The sequence below is a fragment of the Ptychodera flava genome, chromosome 9, assembly GCF_041260155.1.
Source record: "Ptychodera flava strain L36383 chromosome 9, AS_Pfla_20210202, whole genome shotgun sequence".
NCBI classification, from domain to species: domain Eukaryota; kingdom Metazoa; phylum Hemichordata; class Enteropneusta; family Ptychoderidae; genus Ptychodera; species Ptychodera flava.
In genome coordinates this window covers 14,463,324-14,482,802 of record NC_091936.1, presented here as the reverse complement: position 1 = coordinate 14,482,802, position 19,479 = coordinate 14,463,324, and the positions used below count along the sequence as shown (strand labels likewise).

Below are 19,479 nucleotides of genomic sequence, written 5' to 3'. Positions count from 1 at the left end.
TTACAATATACCAGTAATCCAAAGCATTTATTATTACTGTCATCTATCACCTTCCCCCCCAAATCATTTCAGGGTTAGTCGCGGAACAATTCTTGGAGAATTCAGCTGCCCAGCTGACTTACCACGGTCTTTGTGAGCTGAACTCTACTGTGAAAGAAGAACAGTTATGTGTCTTCTTCAGAAACAACCATTTTAGTACCATATATAAACACAAGGTAAGCAGAAAGTTTACATTTCACAGGGTGTAGTGTCATTGCGCCACAGCCATATTGCAGAATTACAAATAGGACTCCCATTTTAGAGAAGGGTCTAGTTGGGGAGTATTACTGCCCTCGTATGGGATTGTCAACACTGTGAAATAGAACTATTGATGTCCTTTTCAGGTGATTATTTCTGTTCTTCTACTGAAATACTTTCATTGTTCTTCTCCCAAAATCATACATACCAAATACCAAATGTGCATTGTTCAACATGCAGCATGACCTGTATGCATGTCATGTCTGATTTTATTGTTGACGGCTGAATTTCAGTTTGGATCAGAATTTATTGTTCAAAACTAACCTTGCATGATATACAGAATGGGTTGTATGTGCAAGGCAAGACATGTTAGTTCAACATGCTTTTATAGAAGAGTCAGGTGACGAAAATAGAACAGAATGAAAGAAAAAATCAAAAGTAACAGCTGTTGTCCCTTGACTTGCCAGTATGGTGTCATACCAATAAAGTTATTCTAATATGTAAGTTCTTATCCTGTATATTGGGCAGCGTCAACTGTGCCATCGCCAAACGTATCAATGTCATTTCATATTTCAAAGGTTTTTAGACTTGTTAAACTTCATATGGTTTTTTTCATAATTAATATACAGTGATTCAACAAAGGATAGAAAAAGTCTTTCAAAATGAATTTTTTTGACATGAAGAATGCATCGGGGTTTGTTGATTAATATTTTATTCCATGTATGTATTCCATCTCCTTTTGGAACATGGACATGATACAGTTATACAGGGAAGTCATAGTATACATAGAATGGTATGGTCTGATGATGATGATGATGATAATAATAATAACAAGGCAGTATTGCTGAAGGCAATGAGTACTTGGGCCGAGATAGAGTAATTTTGAGGACAATATATACTACTATTCAAATATGGTCTTGAATTTCCTCCTGTCAATTAGGCATTTGATTAACTGGTTATTAAACGAAGCAATGGCATGACAACGGCAAAATATGTCTAGCAACTTTTGTGGAGTTTGAGGCAGGGGTTCTTTATTTATAGTGAAATTGCTTAAACTCCTTAAATATTCAAATTACAGCAAATTTCTTTTGTTCTCGATGGTAGATGTCTAATATTTAGATGGGCATATTTAGATTTCTACCCTATAGTTATCCCTATATATCGGACATCCAGCTCTATTGGCTTGCTCAGAATTAGATATGCAAATAATTAATGAGGTACAATATGTGGTGTCATAAGGTGTCCCATCATACCAAATATGAAGGGTGTAGCACTTGTGGTTACTAAGTTGTGGACAAATATATATATTTGAGGTCAAAGGTCATTGAGATCACGTGACATTTTGTCAAAATAATTGTATTGCTAAGTATTCCTATATACCAAAAATCAGACCTCTAGCTCTATTGGCTCGCTCAAAATTAGATATGTGCATAATTAATAAGGTACAATATGTGGCGTCGTTAGGTGTCTTATCATACCAAATATGAAGGATGTAGCACTTGTGGTTACTGAGTTGTGGACAAATATATATATTTGAGGTCAAAGGTCATTGAGGTCACGTCACATTTTGTCATAATAATTGTATTGCTAAGTTATTCCTATATACCAAAAATCAGACCTCTAGCTCTATTGGCTCGCTCAAAATAAGATATGCGCATAATTAATGAGGTACAATATATGGTGTCATAAGGTGTCCTATCATACCAAATATGAAGGGTGTAGCACTTGTGGTTACTGAGTTGTGGACAAATATGTATATTTGATGTCAAAGGTCATTGAGGTCACGTGACGTTTTGTCAAACAATTATATTGTTAACTTATCCCTATATACCAAAAATCAGACCTCTAGCTCTATTGGCTCGCTCAAAATTAGATATGCACATAATTAATGAGGTACAATATGTGGCGTCATAAGGTGTCCCATCATACCAAATATGAAAGGTTTAGCACTTGTGGTTACTGAGTTATGGACAATAATGTATATTTGAGGTCAAAGGTCACCAAGGTCACATGATATTTTGTCAAAATATCTGAGATATCTGCATGAACCGATGGACTCACTAATGGACTCACGGACGGATATGACCCAATCTATAAGCCCCCTGGACTTTATCCGTGGGGACAAAAAACTGTGTCACTGCATCCTTTAGGCAATATGAATACGATGAGAAACTAAATTTTTATTTTTCTTGGCCTTATACATGAAAGTCTATGGAGAACTGCCTTATACATGGGAGTCTATGGAGGTGTAAACCAAAAAATCCTCTAACACGGCCAAATTCGATCGCATTGTGAAACAAATCGACGTGCATCTGTATGGGTTGGGTACTATTCTTGTGCAAAGTTTGAAAGAAATTGACCAGGGCATGTCTGAGATATCTGCGTGAACGGACGGACGGACGGACTGACATGACCAAACCTATAACTCCCCCAGGACTTCGTCCGTGGGCACTAAAAACAACGCAACAGTTATTACAGCTACACCGGCGGTAGGTTCATATCCAGAGCCCCGTACGGTCTGCCGCCGTCGCTTGAAAACAATCTCATAAACCTGGCCATATGGGCAACTGTGTATGAACAGCTGGATGATTGACTTCCCGGAGAGGCGAGCTGTCACCTTCAAGCTCAGGATTATTTGTCGATCAAATTTCAGTAAATTTATCCTACCTAGATGAAATTTTGTCTATATGCTGAAATTTCGCCGAAGTTTGACAAAATTGCATCGATTTTTCAGGTTCATATCCGACATTTTTGAGTTTTGAGTGCAGACAGAAATAAGTTTTGAGGCAACATGGCTGCGACCCCATGTTGACCCCTAGCCCTGCGTACGATGCTATGTGCTACAGCTAACACACAGCAACGTACGCAGGGCTAGCGAGAGAGTTGCCGACACCGACGGTTATTTACGAGAAGTGAATAAAAGACTGTCATTTTTGGAAGCGATCGAGTAGCTGAGGTAGGGTGGGATACGACTTGGGCCCAAGAACGCTGAATTTCGGCAGTAATTTGGCTTTTTATGTCAAGTCCCAAAATGGATTTGAAGTCACCGACCCTACGTACGCGTACGGGTCTTTGCAGGGCTGTGGTGAGCGGGCGATTAGCTGTAGCGGAACACACAGCATCGTACGCAGAGCTAGTTGACCCCAAGTGAAAATGTGTTCGCGATCAAATCTTCCTATATTTTTTTTCAGAATTTTCGACAAAATCATTGCTTCTTACATCTTTTGTAAAATATAAAATATTAAAATAAAAATGCGATGTGCCATGTCTCCAGATTTCTAAAATATCGTACGTTGACCGTTCGACGGAATACTCATTTCGCAAACTTGTGACGCAGTTGAAATTCAATACTGACCGCCAAATAATCTTAATGAGACGAGATCATTCTAGACATCCTCCAAATTATCCAACCATTCGCGTTAGAGTTCAGCTCGCTTAGAGGATCATAACATTCTTCGGCCTTCGTTTAGATCGACCCTAATCTCTCCCATTTAGGAAATAAATACACAAGCTACCTTGACAAAACTTCGTGCACCATCCAGGACCAAACACACTACAAATCTGTCTTGACGTCATCATCTCCTTACATGGTAATCGGCATACCGTATTTTTTAGCAAAGGAGACACAGAATACGTCGGAGTATTCAGTTTCAAAACGTATTACATTGTGTGATGTTGTCAAAAAAAGGTAATGTTACTGCAGTGGTATAAATTACAAAACACAAAAGTTCAAATCAGTTTATTTGGACTGGCTTTAACCCAACATTTCATATTGTTTCTTATGCCAGATTTGACCACGTGCTTACTGGCGACCCCTTTACATGCAAATTTTGTGTCAAATGGTGTGTTCTCCTGGAAAAACAAACGTACGATTTCTATATGAAGGAGGCGAAATTTGCCCTCAAAACTCGAAACCACCCCTTCATGGGTGTACCTAGCTATTTTGAACGAGCTTCTCGAATCTGCAGCTCTATTTCGAAATGATGGTCTGGTTTTCTCAGCTCAAGGATAAGTGTTCTCCATCGCTGTGGGCATTACTATTCTCAACTGGGGGTACAGCTTCCAGTCGTAATGTTTTTCATTGTGTCCGGGATATAAAACCTTTCCTTTTCACAATTTTACTTCGATTAACACTAGTCCACATCTTGTCAGCGATTAAACATGTTTCAAGTTTAAATGTTAAATTCTGGTCTCGAGCCCTCTTGTTCGACCAAACTGAAATTACCCCTCCCACTTTGGCTCGTCCAGTGGGTGTAGCAAGGGTCGTGCCATCGCCTAGGAAACGGAGGGTGCATTAATTGTTGCATTTCGATGCACATTTTGATTATATTCAGAAGATTTTGTGGCAAAAACTCAGATAGAGAAGCATTAATATTCACATCTCACTTATTCAAGACTGGCTGAGAGCAGCACTTCCATTCAGTTAACATCATTACGCCATTTATTATGCCAAGAAAGATGAAGCCAAGACATTTTGCCCTCCCTGGTCTCAGCCAGGAATGGTTATACCTTACAGTTTTTTCCCACGGAATGAAAACAAATGTACTTGGGCTGAGGCCCAAGTACAATAATAATAATAACAAGGCAGTATTGCTGAAGGCAATGAGTACTTGGGCCGTGATAGAGTAATTTTGAGGACAATATATACTACTATTCAAATATGGTCTTGAATTTCCTCCTGTCAATTAGGCATTTGATTAACTGGTTATTAAACGAAGCAATGGCATGACAACGGCAAAATATGTCTAGCAACTTTTGTGGAGTTTGAGGCAGGGGTTCTTTATTTATAGTGGAAATTGCTTAAACTCCTTAAATATTCAAATTACAGCAAATTTCTTTTGTTCTCGATGGTAGATGTACTGAGTTGTGGACAAATATGTATATTTGAGGTAAAAGGTCATTGAGGTCACGTAACGTTTTGTCAAACAAATTATATTGCTAAGTTATCCCTATATACCAAAAATCAGACCTCCAGCTCTATGGCTCGCTCAAAATAAGATATGTGCATAATTAGTGGGGTACAATATGTGGCGTCATAAGGTGTCCCATCATACCAAATATGAAGGTTTAGCACTTGTGGTTACTGAGTTATGGACAATAATGTATATTTGAGGTCAAAGGTCACCAAGGTCACATGATATTTTGTCAAAATGTCTGAGATATCTGCATGAACCGATGGACTCACTGACGGATATGACCCAATCTATAAGCCCCCTTGACTTTATCGGTGGGGACAAAAACTGTGTCACTGCATCCTTTAGGCAGTATGAATACGATGAGAAACTAAATTTTTATTTTTCTTGGCCTTATACATGGGACATTGGGAGTCTATGGAGGTGTAAACCAAAAAGACCTCTAACACGGCCAAATTCGATCGCATTGTGAAACAAATCGACGTGCATCTGTATGGGGTTGGGGGTACTATTCTCGTGCAAAGTTTGAAAGACATTGACCATGAACAAACCTATAACTCCCCCAGGACTTCGTCCGTGGGCACTAAAAACAACGCAACAGTTATTACAGCTACACTGCATGGCGGTAGTTTCATATCCAGAGCCCCGTACGGTCTGCCGCCGTCGCTTGAAAACAATCTCATAAACCTGGCCATATGCATATGGGCAACTGTGTATGTGCAGCTAGCTGGATGCTTGACTTTCCGGTGAAGGCGAGCTGTCACGTTCAAGCTCAGGATTATTTGTCGATCAAATTTCAGTAAATTTACTTACCTGGATGAAATTTTGTCTATAGGCTGAAATTTCGCCGAAGTTTGACAAAATTGCATCGATTTTTCAGGTTCATATCCGACATTTTTGAGTTTTGAGTGCAGACAGAAATAAGTCTTGAGGCAACATGGCTGCGACCCCATGTTGACCCCTAGCCCTGCGTACGATGCTATGTGCTACAGCTAACACACAGCATCGTACGCAGGGCTAGCGAGAGAGTTGCCGACATCGACGGTTATTTACGAGAAGTGAATAAAAGACTGTCGTTTTTGGAAGCGATCGAGTAGCTGAGGTAGGGTGATACGACTTGGGCCCAAGAACGCTGAATTTCGGCAGTAATTTGGCTTTTACGTCAAGTCCCAAATGGATTTGAAGTCACCGACCTACGTACAGGTCTTTGCAGGGCTGTGGTGAGCAGGGCAATTAGCTGTAGCGGAACACACAGCATCGTACGCAGGGCTAGTTGACCCCAACGTGAAAATGTGTTCGCGATCAAATTTTCATATATTTTTTTCAGAATTTCGACAAAATCATTGCTTCTTAAATCTTTTGTAAAATATAAAATACTAAAATAAAAATGCGATGTGCCATGTCTCCAGATTTCTAAAATATCGTTCGTTGACCGTTCGACGGAATACTCATTTCGCAAACTTGTGACGCAGTTGAAATTCAATACTGACCGCTAAATAATCTTAATGAGACGAGATCATTCTAGACATCCTCCAAATTATCCAACCATTCGCGTTAGAGTTCAGCTCCCTTAGAGTATCATAACATTCTTCGGCCTTCGTTTAGATCGACCCTAATCTCTCCCATTTAGGAAATAAATACACAAGCCACCTTGACAAAACTTCGTGCACCATCCAGGACCAAACGCACTGCAAAGACGTCTTGACGTCATCATCTCCTTACATGGTAATCGGCATACCGTATTTTTTAGCAAAGGAGACACAGAATACGTCGGAGTATTCAGTTTCAAAACGTATTACATTGTGTGATGTTGTCAAAAGAGGTAATGTTACTGCAGTGGTATAAATTACAAAACACAAAAGTTCAAATCAGTTTATTTTGGACTGGCTTTACCCAACATTTCATATTGTTTCTCATGCCAGATTTGACCACGTGCTTACTGGCGACCCCTTTACATGCAAATTTTGTGTCAAATGGTGTGTTCTCCTGGAAAAACAAACGTACGATTTCTATATAAAGGAGGCGAAATTTGCCCTCAAAACTCGAAACCACCCCTTTTATAGGGTGTACCTAGCTATTTTGACAAGCTTCTCGAATCTGCAGCTCTATTCGAAATGATGTTCTGGTTTTCTCAGCTCAAGGATAAGTGTTCTCCATCGCTGTGGGCATTACTATTCTTAACTGGGGGTGCAGTTTCCAGTCATAATGTTTTTCATTGTGTCCGGGATATAAAACCTTTCCTTTTCACTCTTTCACTTTGATTAACACTAATCCACATCTTGTCAGCGATTAAACATGTTTCAAGTTTAAAAGTTAAATTCTGGTCTCGAGCCCTCCTGTTCAACCAAACTGAAATTACCCCTCCCACTTTGGCTCGTCCAGTGGGTGTAGCAAGGGTCGTGCCATCGCCTAGGAAACGGAGGGTGTATTAATTGTTGCATTTCGATGCACATTTTGATTATATTCAGAAGATTTTGTGGCAAAAACTCAGATAGAGAAGCATTAATATTCACATCTCACTTATTCAAGACTGGCTGAGAGCAGCACTTCCATTCAGTTAACATCATTACGCCATTTATTATGCCAAGAAAGATGAAGCCAAGACATTTTGCCCTCCCTGGTCTCAGCCAGAAATGGTTATACCTTACAGAGTTTTTTCCACGGAATGAAAACAAATGTACTTGGGCTGAGGCCCAAGTACAATAATAATAATAATATTTGTTTCTTACACAGTGCATTGCATTTTTACAAATGTCAACATGCTTTACACCACATTTAAAAATAAAAAAATACAATATTTAGTAAAATTGTATAAAAAAACAGTAAAGGGGTAGCATATAAAAGACAGGCGAGATGTACAAAAAACAGAATAAAAAAATTGCCAGTCTACAAATAAAATGACATAGAAAGGTACGTTTTTAGCTGACTTCTAAAATTTTCACAAGCATTAGCCAACCTTAGTAAAGATCATAAAGCATTCAACAAACTAGGAGCATATACAGAAAAGACTCTTATCGCCATAAAAAGCAGTCTTGCACACTGGCTGATGCAAAATAGTCACACCATTAGATTTGGACCTAAGATTGCGGCCAGTATCACATACTGTGAGCAATTCCACCAGACAATCTGATGAATAGATAGTTGCAATTTGCAGGTATAGTGCAAATCAGTCAAAGAAGCTGTTAATTTATAGATACCAGCAAAAACCATAATTGGGTCACAACATCCCACTATATAGCTATGCATTTTTGTTGTGAATAGTTCATATCGTACATGATTTATTAATAGGCATTGCTACAATACAAATATACTGAAATTTATTGCTGAAGGTTATTTGTAGTTTATATGAAGTAATGGAAGTATTTAAGACTGACGCAGTAGATATAATGAGAAGAAAAGAGAATTATAAGTTGTATTAGGAAGGCAGTTTGATCATTTGTGACTGAGATATTGTAACATATCACTCAGTGAAGCAAGCAAGCAATAGATGCAAATCTCAATTGATTCTCATCACCTCAACTCTTCCACTATCCACACAGGATGAACTCTTCCTACTGGTCACAGATCAAGGTTTCCTAACAGAGAACGGGGTAGTGTGGGAGACCTTAGCCAACACAGAGGGGGACAGCTATTTTGTAGATGGAGACTTCCATACCACACCTCCATCTGACACCATACCTCCAGTCAAGGATATCACCACGGAGCAGCAGATCAACCAAGAGTGAGTACAACACTTTGTATACCGGTATATCTAGGCTTGTCATATTACTGTCATGTGATAAGTCTCATGACTGCCCAAATATAACCATTTTTTTTAAATATAGTCTGTGATTGAACATAAAAAGCTGTTGGATCAGTGATTGTTACATTCATTTGCTCCTTTATGTCAACTCATTTTGTCATTGATATTGTCAAGGTGTATGTCTGCTCACTGAAGAGCAGGTTAACAAGTGATTGAATGAAGTGTGATACACTATGAAGTGCATGCATGCACGCATGCACACATATTCACACACAAAATCTAAATTGGATTCACAAATGTAAAAACTAATATTCCAAGTTATAGTGATTATTTCATCCAATTATGTTGAAAGTGCAATACAGCAATCTTATTGATGGAGACATAAAAATAACCATCCTACATTCTTGATATGGCATGGTTTGAACACACACGAGCTCTCTGCTACAGAAGAATTCCTTTTTTGATGTTTGCCACTGAATTTCAACATGATGTTATTATTTTATAGTAATAAACCACCTCAGCAATGGACAAACCACTCAGTTTTTAACAGTTTATGACATATATGCTATTGCTATTGCTGGTTCATATATGTCATGAACTGGTCAAAACCTTGTAGTACACCAGTGGCTGGGTGTAGTTTATCACCTAATTATACAATGACAAGCAAGGGGAAGCTCGGCGATAAAGCAGGTAAAGGGGAAATAAACATACAAATATTTATCTATAATTTTCAGTTACCTTGTGGCACTGTCTCTTCAAGAGGAGCAGCAACCGGCGGCAGACAGTGAAGTGGCAGCGGGGGCGCCCTCCCAAGGAGAACCTCAACAACCACCTGTAGATGTTCCCCTGTCAGAGTGAGTCACTTCAAAAATTACATCGTCTATGTCTGTCCACTCCACTCTCTCAATTCATCCACTTGAAGCGAGATATTCAGAACTGTAGGTCTACCAAGCTGCTGGTCACATGCTATCTGAACATCTAGTATGTCATGCCCACATGTTTGCTGAGAGGCTGAAGATGGCATCTCTTGACAAATCCTCGACAATGCTGATGATACAGCTTGATAATCCAATGGAAGATCCCTTCATGCAGAAAGCAGCTGATTAATCTGATATATATATGCAATAGTTTTCACATTTGTCTTCCTAGGATAACCACCTTTTTTTATTGTTAGAATCTTTTCATTTGGAAAAGCTTCATTAAAAGACACTTGATAACTCAAACATATTTAGATTGTGTTTGTGTATCCATATACATTCACTTGGTAAATATGATATAATTAAGTTACACATTTCACTGTATGTCTCAACAATGCACCATTTAAATCACATATTTCAGCTCTTTTATATCTGTAAATTTAATTACTAGGATGTCAGCTTTTCAGTTCATCATCTATTTAAGGTATCCATAGTCATTTCTTGAAGCTATTTATCCATGATGTTATGAAAGTTTTGTGGTAATTACTGCTCTACGCAAAAAATTTAGAAGTGAAGGTCACAGCAGGGATCACAGTTGACTATGGCAGTCTTTCCAGTCCTTCTGCCGTCAGTGAGAGCGTTTGTTTCGCCACCATCATGTGAAGCAGCAAGCAGTAGGTCAGATTTTGTAGGAAAAGTGGGCAAAACAATGCAAGTAATGTTAAACATGCATGAAGTACATGCATAGCATATCAGTAATTTAATTGTCATTAGGTACTAATCGTTTTCACATCATTTTAGTCTTTCTCTGAAGCATATCTAGGAAAGGAATACATCAGTGAGAATATCTTATGTCTTCAAATTAGTTGAACTCATTTCAAGATAATATGCACCAAGGAAAGAAAAGTTTAAAACTTTTGCCCAGTATATGTTTAAGGAAGCTACGATTTTTTAGAACCAAGAATAAAAATTGCTGGTCTACATGGAAATTTTTTGGATTTGAGAAGCAAATTACATCAATTTACCAAATATTTGAAATCCACATTGCCAATTTGCTTATGGAGGACAAAGTGGGGAAAACAAATATATTTTAATTTCGACAAAAGCAAGATAGTGGATACTTAAAGCTCCATAAGCTATATCTTTTGGCTATTTTTTCAGAACTTTTTTATGGTTTCCCTACACTTTCTGCATTGAATCTCTAAACTGTGATTGAATGCCAAGTATTTAGCATATCAACACAACCTATATGAATATAATCAACATTGTTATTGTTGAAAATTGTATTCAAGTCCGGACTAGAATTCATTTATAAACAATAAACAATGATCACTACACACATACAAGCTGTGTTGACAAAAAGAATACTTGAAATTTCAGCATGACAAACGGATTAGGGTCAGACACGGTAGTTGATATACAGAAGCAGAATACTGCAAAACTTGCCACTAGTTACAGCTTAATATGTCCCTTTAATTGTCCTGACAAGTTTTGAAAATGAGTCCACACAGCACAAGCTGTAGATGGGCAGAGCATTGCAAGATTTTTACCCTTAGTTTTAACCTTTTGCCTGACCGTGGTTTGGCCAAAGCCAGTCCATTGTTATCCATGGTAATTAAGGATCTGTTTTATACAGGGCATTGGGGTGAACAAGTTGAACTCTGTCCTTGAAATGCATTTTGCTCCCAGCCAGATAAAGCATACCCTCACTCATGAGTATAAACTACCCATACCATCACATGTGTAGACCAATATAAATACACACCAATATACCTACAGCCACATCCAACATTTGTAGCAGATACTGAAGAAATATTTGATAATCAAAACTTTGTAGCATCAGTATCAGCTATCAGGAACTTCACCTATCAATCAGTGCACAATCAAGAAGTGAGATATTTGTCCTTCAAGTATTTATAATTACATGTTTTAGCTCTTTGTTGTCCAAATAAAGATAATCAGATTTCAGCCATAATCAGTTTGATTATGGATAGACAATCAGTTTATAGTAAAGTCCACCGGCTACCTTATTCTTTCCATGTACGATTATGATGAAGGCATCCATATTACCAATACTAGGACAGGGAAGAGATCTTACCAATTAACTAAAGTGACATGCAGACCAGGTTACTAGTAGTTTGTACTTCTCTGCTGAGTTAACATTTAATGGTTAGTCAGGTAAGCAGTCAATTAACTTATAGGGAGAATGAAGGTATTAAAGGAAAGAGAAGTTTCACGTAGATTCATATGTATATAACTCAGCAATTTCAGCTCAAAAGTAAAACAGTGTTGAGGAAGTTATAAGAGTCAGTCTGAGCCCACTGCTGTCTTTGAAACTACATCCGTAAACTTTTTCAGCTGAATTCTATCAGTCAGAGTTCAAAGGTCATATAGCATAGCATCACTTTTCCTGCACAGCATAGCACTCTGAGGTGTTATTATTCAAATGATGTGCTTAGTGGTAATTTACGCTTCTTCTAACTGTCTTACACACACCAAGGGGCGATACTTGATATCAGGGGATCCTTAACAACTTTGTATTTCCATATGACAGCATTTTTTTCAAGTATAACAAGCTATTACAAAGTTGAATTTTTGTTTTGTTCATAAAGGCAAACAATTTTTGGGGGGAGCAAAAACTAAGGAAATGAACAACAGTATTTAACAATACTTTTACAAACGCATGTAGCTTAATGTGAATTTTACGTACATATAATTGTCACTGAATGAAAATTCATCATCAGTGACAGTATCTTTATATCCGTAGGTAGATGTTTCCACACTTACTGATGATACTGAATTGGGACTGAGTTTAAATGACCTCAAGGGTTTCTAACTCCTAAGAATGCATGCTAGCCTCAGATTCAGTCCTGTGCAGTATTACAAGAAATTCTGTTTCTCACATGCTTCGGTCAAATCAAGTATCACAGTCATGCACTGCCAGTTGTCAGTCATGTATTTTGAGCATTTTTGTGAATACTAAAATTATGAGAGATGTAAAATTATAGGACAAAAGCAGAAATGTAATAGTTTTTTGAAACCCGCTTCCGGAGTGTTGTCTATGACCGTTATAGGAGATGGAAATAGCACAGCAGATAAACTTTGGCAATGGACAGAAACAAAAACCCCAGCAAATCATAACTATCATAACTAGTTAGGAGAACATGACCTGTACTCCTCAGAAAATGTAATGTCATTGGTTACGTAAACAAATTCATAGATTGTTCTAAAGACATGGACCAATCACACACAAGATTGTAAGAGAACTGTGGATCCCCAGATGTAGCATGTAGCTAAATTAGAATCTGGTCGAATGTCAATAAAATCCACTGATTCAGAAAGAATCTGAATACATTTGTGTTTCTGGAGGTAAAAAAAAGCTATTATAAAAAAAGCAAGTCTGAAAGCTTCAGGAAGTAGTTTCGGTTGTCAGGATAACTTTTGACACATGTTCTGAAACTTTTCATCCTCTCTCTGCAGTCACGACCTCGCAATGCAACTTCAAGAAGAGGAAAACCTGAGAGCGGCGCAGGCCCAGCAAGCTGCAGCTTGGCAACAGCAACAGGTTCAGCAACCCCAGCAACATCATCACCAACAGCATCATCATCAGCAACAGCAGCATTCTTACCAACAACCAGCCAGTCGGAGAAGACCAGTATCACACTCTCAAGAACAGCCTCATAATGTAAATATTATTGTGTCTTAATTCAACAGTATTAATATCACACTAGTATTCAGGGCAATAAATTGTATTATCATATGCCTCCATTTACATCCAAATGTCATGCCATGACAGTAAGTGCCCTCACATCTGTGCAGTATTTTTCTGTATCATGACCTGGCCCTGTTTACCATTTTTGGATGAATGCATCCAATTCCAGATCTAGTTTTGTAAACATCGCATCAAAAGTTACATCAGGGTCACAGAGAATATCATCCAACTCTACCGTGGTTTTTCATCTCAGTAAATTATGTTCTGCTCCTACAGCTGAGGTCATTTTGTTGCTCTGGTGCACCTGTGAAAATATTTATACAAAGGTTCTTTGGGGCCCAATATAATTTGTAACGTTTAAGAGGGCTCTTCTGTATGCAATATTACATTCAAAGATATCATGAGAAATTGTTGAGCCATGTACATAACCAAGTTTGACCCATGACACTACTCTCCAACCTTTAGTAAATTACATGTTGGACAGTTTGAGCCCATACAAAAAAGTGGCTGCTCCCATTTGCATAAACTGAAACAAGAATCTTATGCAATAGAGAATTTTTACCCAATGTTTTTCTTTCACTCTGTTGGGATAAAGACGGAGCAATGCTCATGCACATTTATGCTCATCCACAGCTCAAAATATCACACATGGTAGGGTGAAAATTGGTCCCAGTGAATAAGTCTATAAATCTGTGTTAACTAACCCCTTGAGTACATTGAACACTGGAAATCTTCAGCGCCATAATGAATCACTGTATACTTGACTGCCAGAAAATTCCTGTGCCATCTAAAGGGTGTTTTTGCTTCGTCTTTGCTCCTTGCAAAACCTCATGTCATTCTGGCATGGGATGTACAGGGCAGCTAAAATAATTCTGCCCCAACCCTGGTCTGAATGTGGTTGCATCCCTTAACAAACTCTTTTGTTTGATATTTAATAGCAAGGGCTTGGTATGGAAGTCAAGGATTTTAAGATATTACAACGTAATCAACATACTGTACATAGAATATATGTGAAGGTGTGTAATTCATATTTTTATTCTTTTTCAGGACAAATCCTGTAACATTCTATGAATGAACAGATGTAGTCGGTATTGTCGTGAATGGTATGATTATTTTTATTCTAAAAAGAAGACCCTATATACTATACAATGTGTGTGCACTTCATAAGATGTCAGCTGCCAAGTCAGACATGTCACCTCAGTGTATTTCAAAGATGGCACTGGTTCGCTATCTTGTCACAGTTGACTTTCAACTCTGTCCACACAATGTCAGCATCAGTGAGAGTCTCTCAGAAGTTGTGCCCACCAAGAAAGCGACCGATTCCTCAACAGAAAAGACCTAAAAAAGACAATCCAGGGGTGAAGAGAGTTACCAAACACATGCAGCTTCTATTTTGAAAAAGTGGACACAGCACTCTCAAGGGCTGGCATATGAAAGGAAGTATTTTTTACATTGCCATGTACGGTACATGTCAATTTCTTTGCAGCAAAAACGAACGTAAATTTCATTCAGTAGTCAATGGGAGTAAAAAGGACAAATTTGCATGTTACTGACTTCCACATCTGGTAACATGTGTACTTCATTTGTATGCCAACATATTTGAGTGGACTACAAGAATGAGGTCGTAATGTGGATAAATTTGCATGTTACTGACTTCCACATCTGGTAACATGTGTACTTCATTTGTATGCCAACATATTTGAGTGGACTACAAGAAAGCAAGGTTGTAATGTGGGCTGTTACTAGTATTGGCAAAAGTTAAAACATTGACTGTTGTTCCTGATTTACAAAACCAAATACATACCACAGTATCTGTCATAGATGTGTATGGAGTTTATGATGATATGCCGTCTTGTATTTTGTATATTCTGTTATTTAAGGACCAGGAATCAGGAACTCCTCAAACAGCATTAAACAGTGATTTCCTGCACACGAGGTTTAAAATACTATGTCCATTTTATGAAACAACCTGTGTATACGATTGAGTTGCGTGTTCTTTCAAAGTGAAATTCTCTTGTCTTGCACACCTTTGTTGCATTCTGACTTGTGACTATAAATTGTAAATTGGTCTGACATGCACAGATTCATATGGAAGTACAAAATGTACCATAGTAAAGTCAGGATGAATACATTTGAGTAACAATGTTTTACCTTGAGACGTAAAAGTAATTGGTGCCACAAAAATTTAACAATATTTTTTTTTTTTCAAGATAGTGAATTACATAATGAAACATGGCAGATTTTTCCTTGCACTGAACGTAGCATTTGTCTCAGGCTACTGTGAAGGATTTTTGTCTTCTCAGATGTCAGCTTTTGCCAGTATCAAAATATTGACATTAGTTGTTGTAGTAGTAGCAGACAAATAAGTCCATACTTTTCACAAAAGAAGAAGGCACATGAACTTACATGTCCATTCAAAACTTTCCGTCAGTGTAATCATGCAATAACATGTTTTGTTTTGATTTTGGTTTTTTGGTTTCATGGTTTTTTTCCTTTTTACAGACTTCTCATTTGTGTGCCAATAGTATCTTTCATTGTTCTTCTTGTAACTTTCAGCCTGACTTTGTTGGAAAAAAAAAAATCAGTGAAAAAAGCCAAGCTTTGCTTGATTGCCAAAATCGACCAAGAATTTGAATGGAAAATGCCAACTGAAAGAAAGCTGGAATGCGTGTGTAGTTCTAACACAGAGTAAACATGTAGCTTACAAGCAAGGAAAAGTGCACTGGTCATGACCAAAATTTCATCAGTTACTTTCAGAGATTCTGAGACATCCACAAGTCTCAAATTTGTTACAAGGGCATTGACCCCAATTTTGTTGTATCTACCGTCGGCATCAAGTCATGTGTACTTAGAACAGGCATGAAAATCATTTTAAATCAAAACCAAAATTCAGTGTCATGTGAAACGATTTTTTGGGCATAATTTAATACATAAGATTATATGTTGAAGTTCATGAGTCATTTTGGTTGTAAATTTTACTTTTTAAATTTTGTACAAAATTTCATTCAATTAAGGATCAGAAGTGGTATCATTTTCATCATATAAGAAAGAAAAGTTTTCATGAAAACCCAGTGTCATAATTCACTGTTTTAAAGAGTTTGTATTCAATTGAGAGGGTACACATGCACACACTCCATGTTATATGTGCAATACTCCAACCTGAATCCCCTGAAGCTCGTCAATTCACAGGGTAAAGATGGTCAGTTCTTCAGTGATTTTGAAGTCATTATTTTAATGTTTTTCTTATCTCTGGATTTATTTTGTCACTGGGCTCTAGGTTTCTCTCAAGACCAAGTTTGTCAATCTATCTGACAGGCATGAAAAGTAGGCGACGTACGATGACCTAACACAAGCGACGTGTTTTGTTTTCCAACTTTCTGATAGCTTATTTCAGCTGTTCAACTCTTATTCCCTGTAGACAGGTCCACAATCACCATTCTATAACAATGGTTTTGGGTCAAACCATGGTGGGAAAGGGTCAACACAGCGTGTTACCATAGGCACACCCTAGAGTGCAAGTTGTGATTTACATGGTCAAGTATTGCCAAAATTCACTGAAATCTTCCCTTAATTGCTCATGTCAACAGTAGCAGTACATATTGTAACATTCTGACTGTGTTTATGGTAGAGTACTGTGTATGTTGGCACGTCACAGTTTAGAAGTATGGTTTTGATAAGGGTTGGACCACCAGATCTTAGAAGGGGACACTTAAAAAATGGAAAATATACAGACTGAAAAGTTGCTGTGAAAAGCTTCAGACCAGCTGCTATTGCAAAACTTCACATGACTGGGAAGTAAAAAATATCAGGGAAATCTTTAAAAATGTATTAATGTGTTGGCTGCTGCTGTAAAAAAATTCATGTCAAACATTGGGAGGCAAGCAAATTTTGTGTATGCCCATTCAGATCTCTTCCTAGGTCTGATAATTCACCACTTACTTTACTCACTATTTTCAGACCAAATCTGATCAGAGGTATTTCAAGAGTGACAGCAATTTTCTTTGTGTTGGGCCACTGTCACTCAACAACTTGACTATGATCATGCAGGAAAAAGTGGTGATAAAGTGTGCAAAGATTTGTGAAAATAACATCAGAGTCACATGAGCTGACATCAACAGTTCATTCTTGTATTCAAAAGAACTACAAAGTAAAGGGATTAACAGCATACACCTAGTATTCATGCAATTCAGGAAAACCAGGCCCTTGCCAGTTTATGATTCAATGACATTTTCAGCTGCTTTTTGTTGGGCTATTGCATTCAATTGAAGGTATATTTATATTTTGAACAAGCATCTGCATAATGCTTCATTTTTTTCCCAAAGTTTGGTGGTTATTTATGTATTGTTTGAAAATGCATGTAATATGGACAGATTTGACAGAATGAGTGGTGGTTGATGATGTCGGTGAGTTGTGTCTTTTCTAAAAGAGTGTCTTGTTTCAGTGTGTCTACTTACAGAAATATTCAGTTTTTCTGTTGGACTGTTAATTGGGACAGTCATCTTTGCAAGTTAGCCTGCATAGAATACATGAATCTCTGATTTTCAAAACATGTATAAATTGACAAACAATGTAGATTTTATTCAGTTTTGTGCATTTGAAGACAGTTGACTTTCTGTTTGATCTTTTTGAGAGGGCAAGATTTTGTTCATTATTCGAGATACATTTACAAGAAACAAATTGTATCTTTTGTAGCAATGCTGCAAATATCCAAGACATATAGTCACTATAGTTTAGCATTCCAACTGCATTGCTGTAAGCTTTCTGTAATTTTTTGTGACAATGTAGCACTTATGTAACATTTGTCTTTGTTACATATCCATTCAATCACATCAAGAACACAAGCAGAAGTTATATGATTGTCAGATAGTAGCTATGAGATTGGAGCAAGATTGCTGGTTGCCAGACTATTTAGGCTATATAGCTAGCAAGGTTTATAGTTTTGCTACATCGTAACAAGTTAGTACTTACATGTATCAAGCATAAATAGGCTTCATAGTGAGAATGTAGAACCATGACAGCTATGTGCTTTACAATCTTGCTACATTGTATCTTTAAATTATGTGGCAAGTGTGCAGTATGCTACATTGTATCTTTAAAATTATGTGGCAAGTGTGCAGTGTTCTACATTGTATCTGTCAAATAGTAAAGGAATTTTAGCAAAGTAAGAGCAATGCATATTCCATTGTGCATATTTGCAATTTGGTAACTTTAATTAAACATTAATTTCAAGTTTTTATGTAATATGTTATATGACTATCACTTGCAACACATCACAGGGCCCAATATGACATCTTTCCACTGCATTTTTCATTTGCACATTTATTGCATTTCCAAAATTTTTTTGGCATGAGTATTTTTATTTTCAGTCTTGATGGAGCAAAAGCAAGAGTAGCATACAGCATCAACAGTGGTAGGATTTTCACCCATGGAAATCACATTGTATTGAAAATTATGAATTATTTTAAAATGTGTGCATGTGGTATTGTTTAAAGATTTTGAGGAAGGAAACAAGAGAGAAATACAGTAGTGAATGACAAACCCTGGTCAGCTTGATATAGTAAGCAGTAGTTTCTAGCTTTATTTATTGCGTGCTGAAATTCCTGTACCATTATACAATTAAAAACAGTGGCTTGAATCAATAATCTGTAAATGTCATTTTCTTTTAATTTAGGAAAGACCAAAACACACCTTTACATGATGTCAGCTTACAGGTAGAGCAAAACATAACGAGGCAAAAATTTACCTCCATATAAATTTGGCATTGCAAAAATTTTGTTGCAAAATAAATAAAAAACGAAAAAGTGACAATCTTGAGTGTTAATGTGTTTAAATGTCTTCAAGCAATTCAAGCAGCACCACATAATTGAATAAAAAAGTGAGCTCAACATGGTGTCCTTTGACTCACAAACCCTCTGAGTCAAATTTTCTTCCTATCAAATCTATATCAGTGTTTGTAAG

General features: G+C 37.4%; 1 protein-coding gene across 1 annotated transcript in view; it reads left to right on the top strand.

The window, feature by feature from the left end:
• LOC139140089 (ubiquitin carboxyl-terminal hydrolase MINDY-2-like) overlaps window positions 1-19,329 on the top strand; it is a 29,118-nt gene extending 9,789 nt beyond the window's left edge. The window contains exons 5-9 of the mRNA XM_070709110.1: window positions 73-215; window positions 8,690-8,871; window positions 9,627-9,746; window positions 13,290-13,494; window positions 14,569-19,329. Of these exons, the coding sequence (XP_070565211.1) occupies window positions 73-215; window positions 8,690-8,871; window positions 9,627-9,746; window positions 13,290-13,494; window positions 14,569-14,592 (674 nt within the window). The 3' untranslated portion in view covers window positions 14,593-19,329. The remainder of the gene's footprint in view (window positions 1-72; window positions 216-8,689; window positions 8,872-9,626; window positions 9,747-13,289; window positions 13,495-14,568) is intronic.
• The last annotated feature ends 150 nt before the right edge of the window (window positions 19,330-19,479 follow it).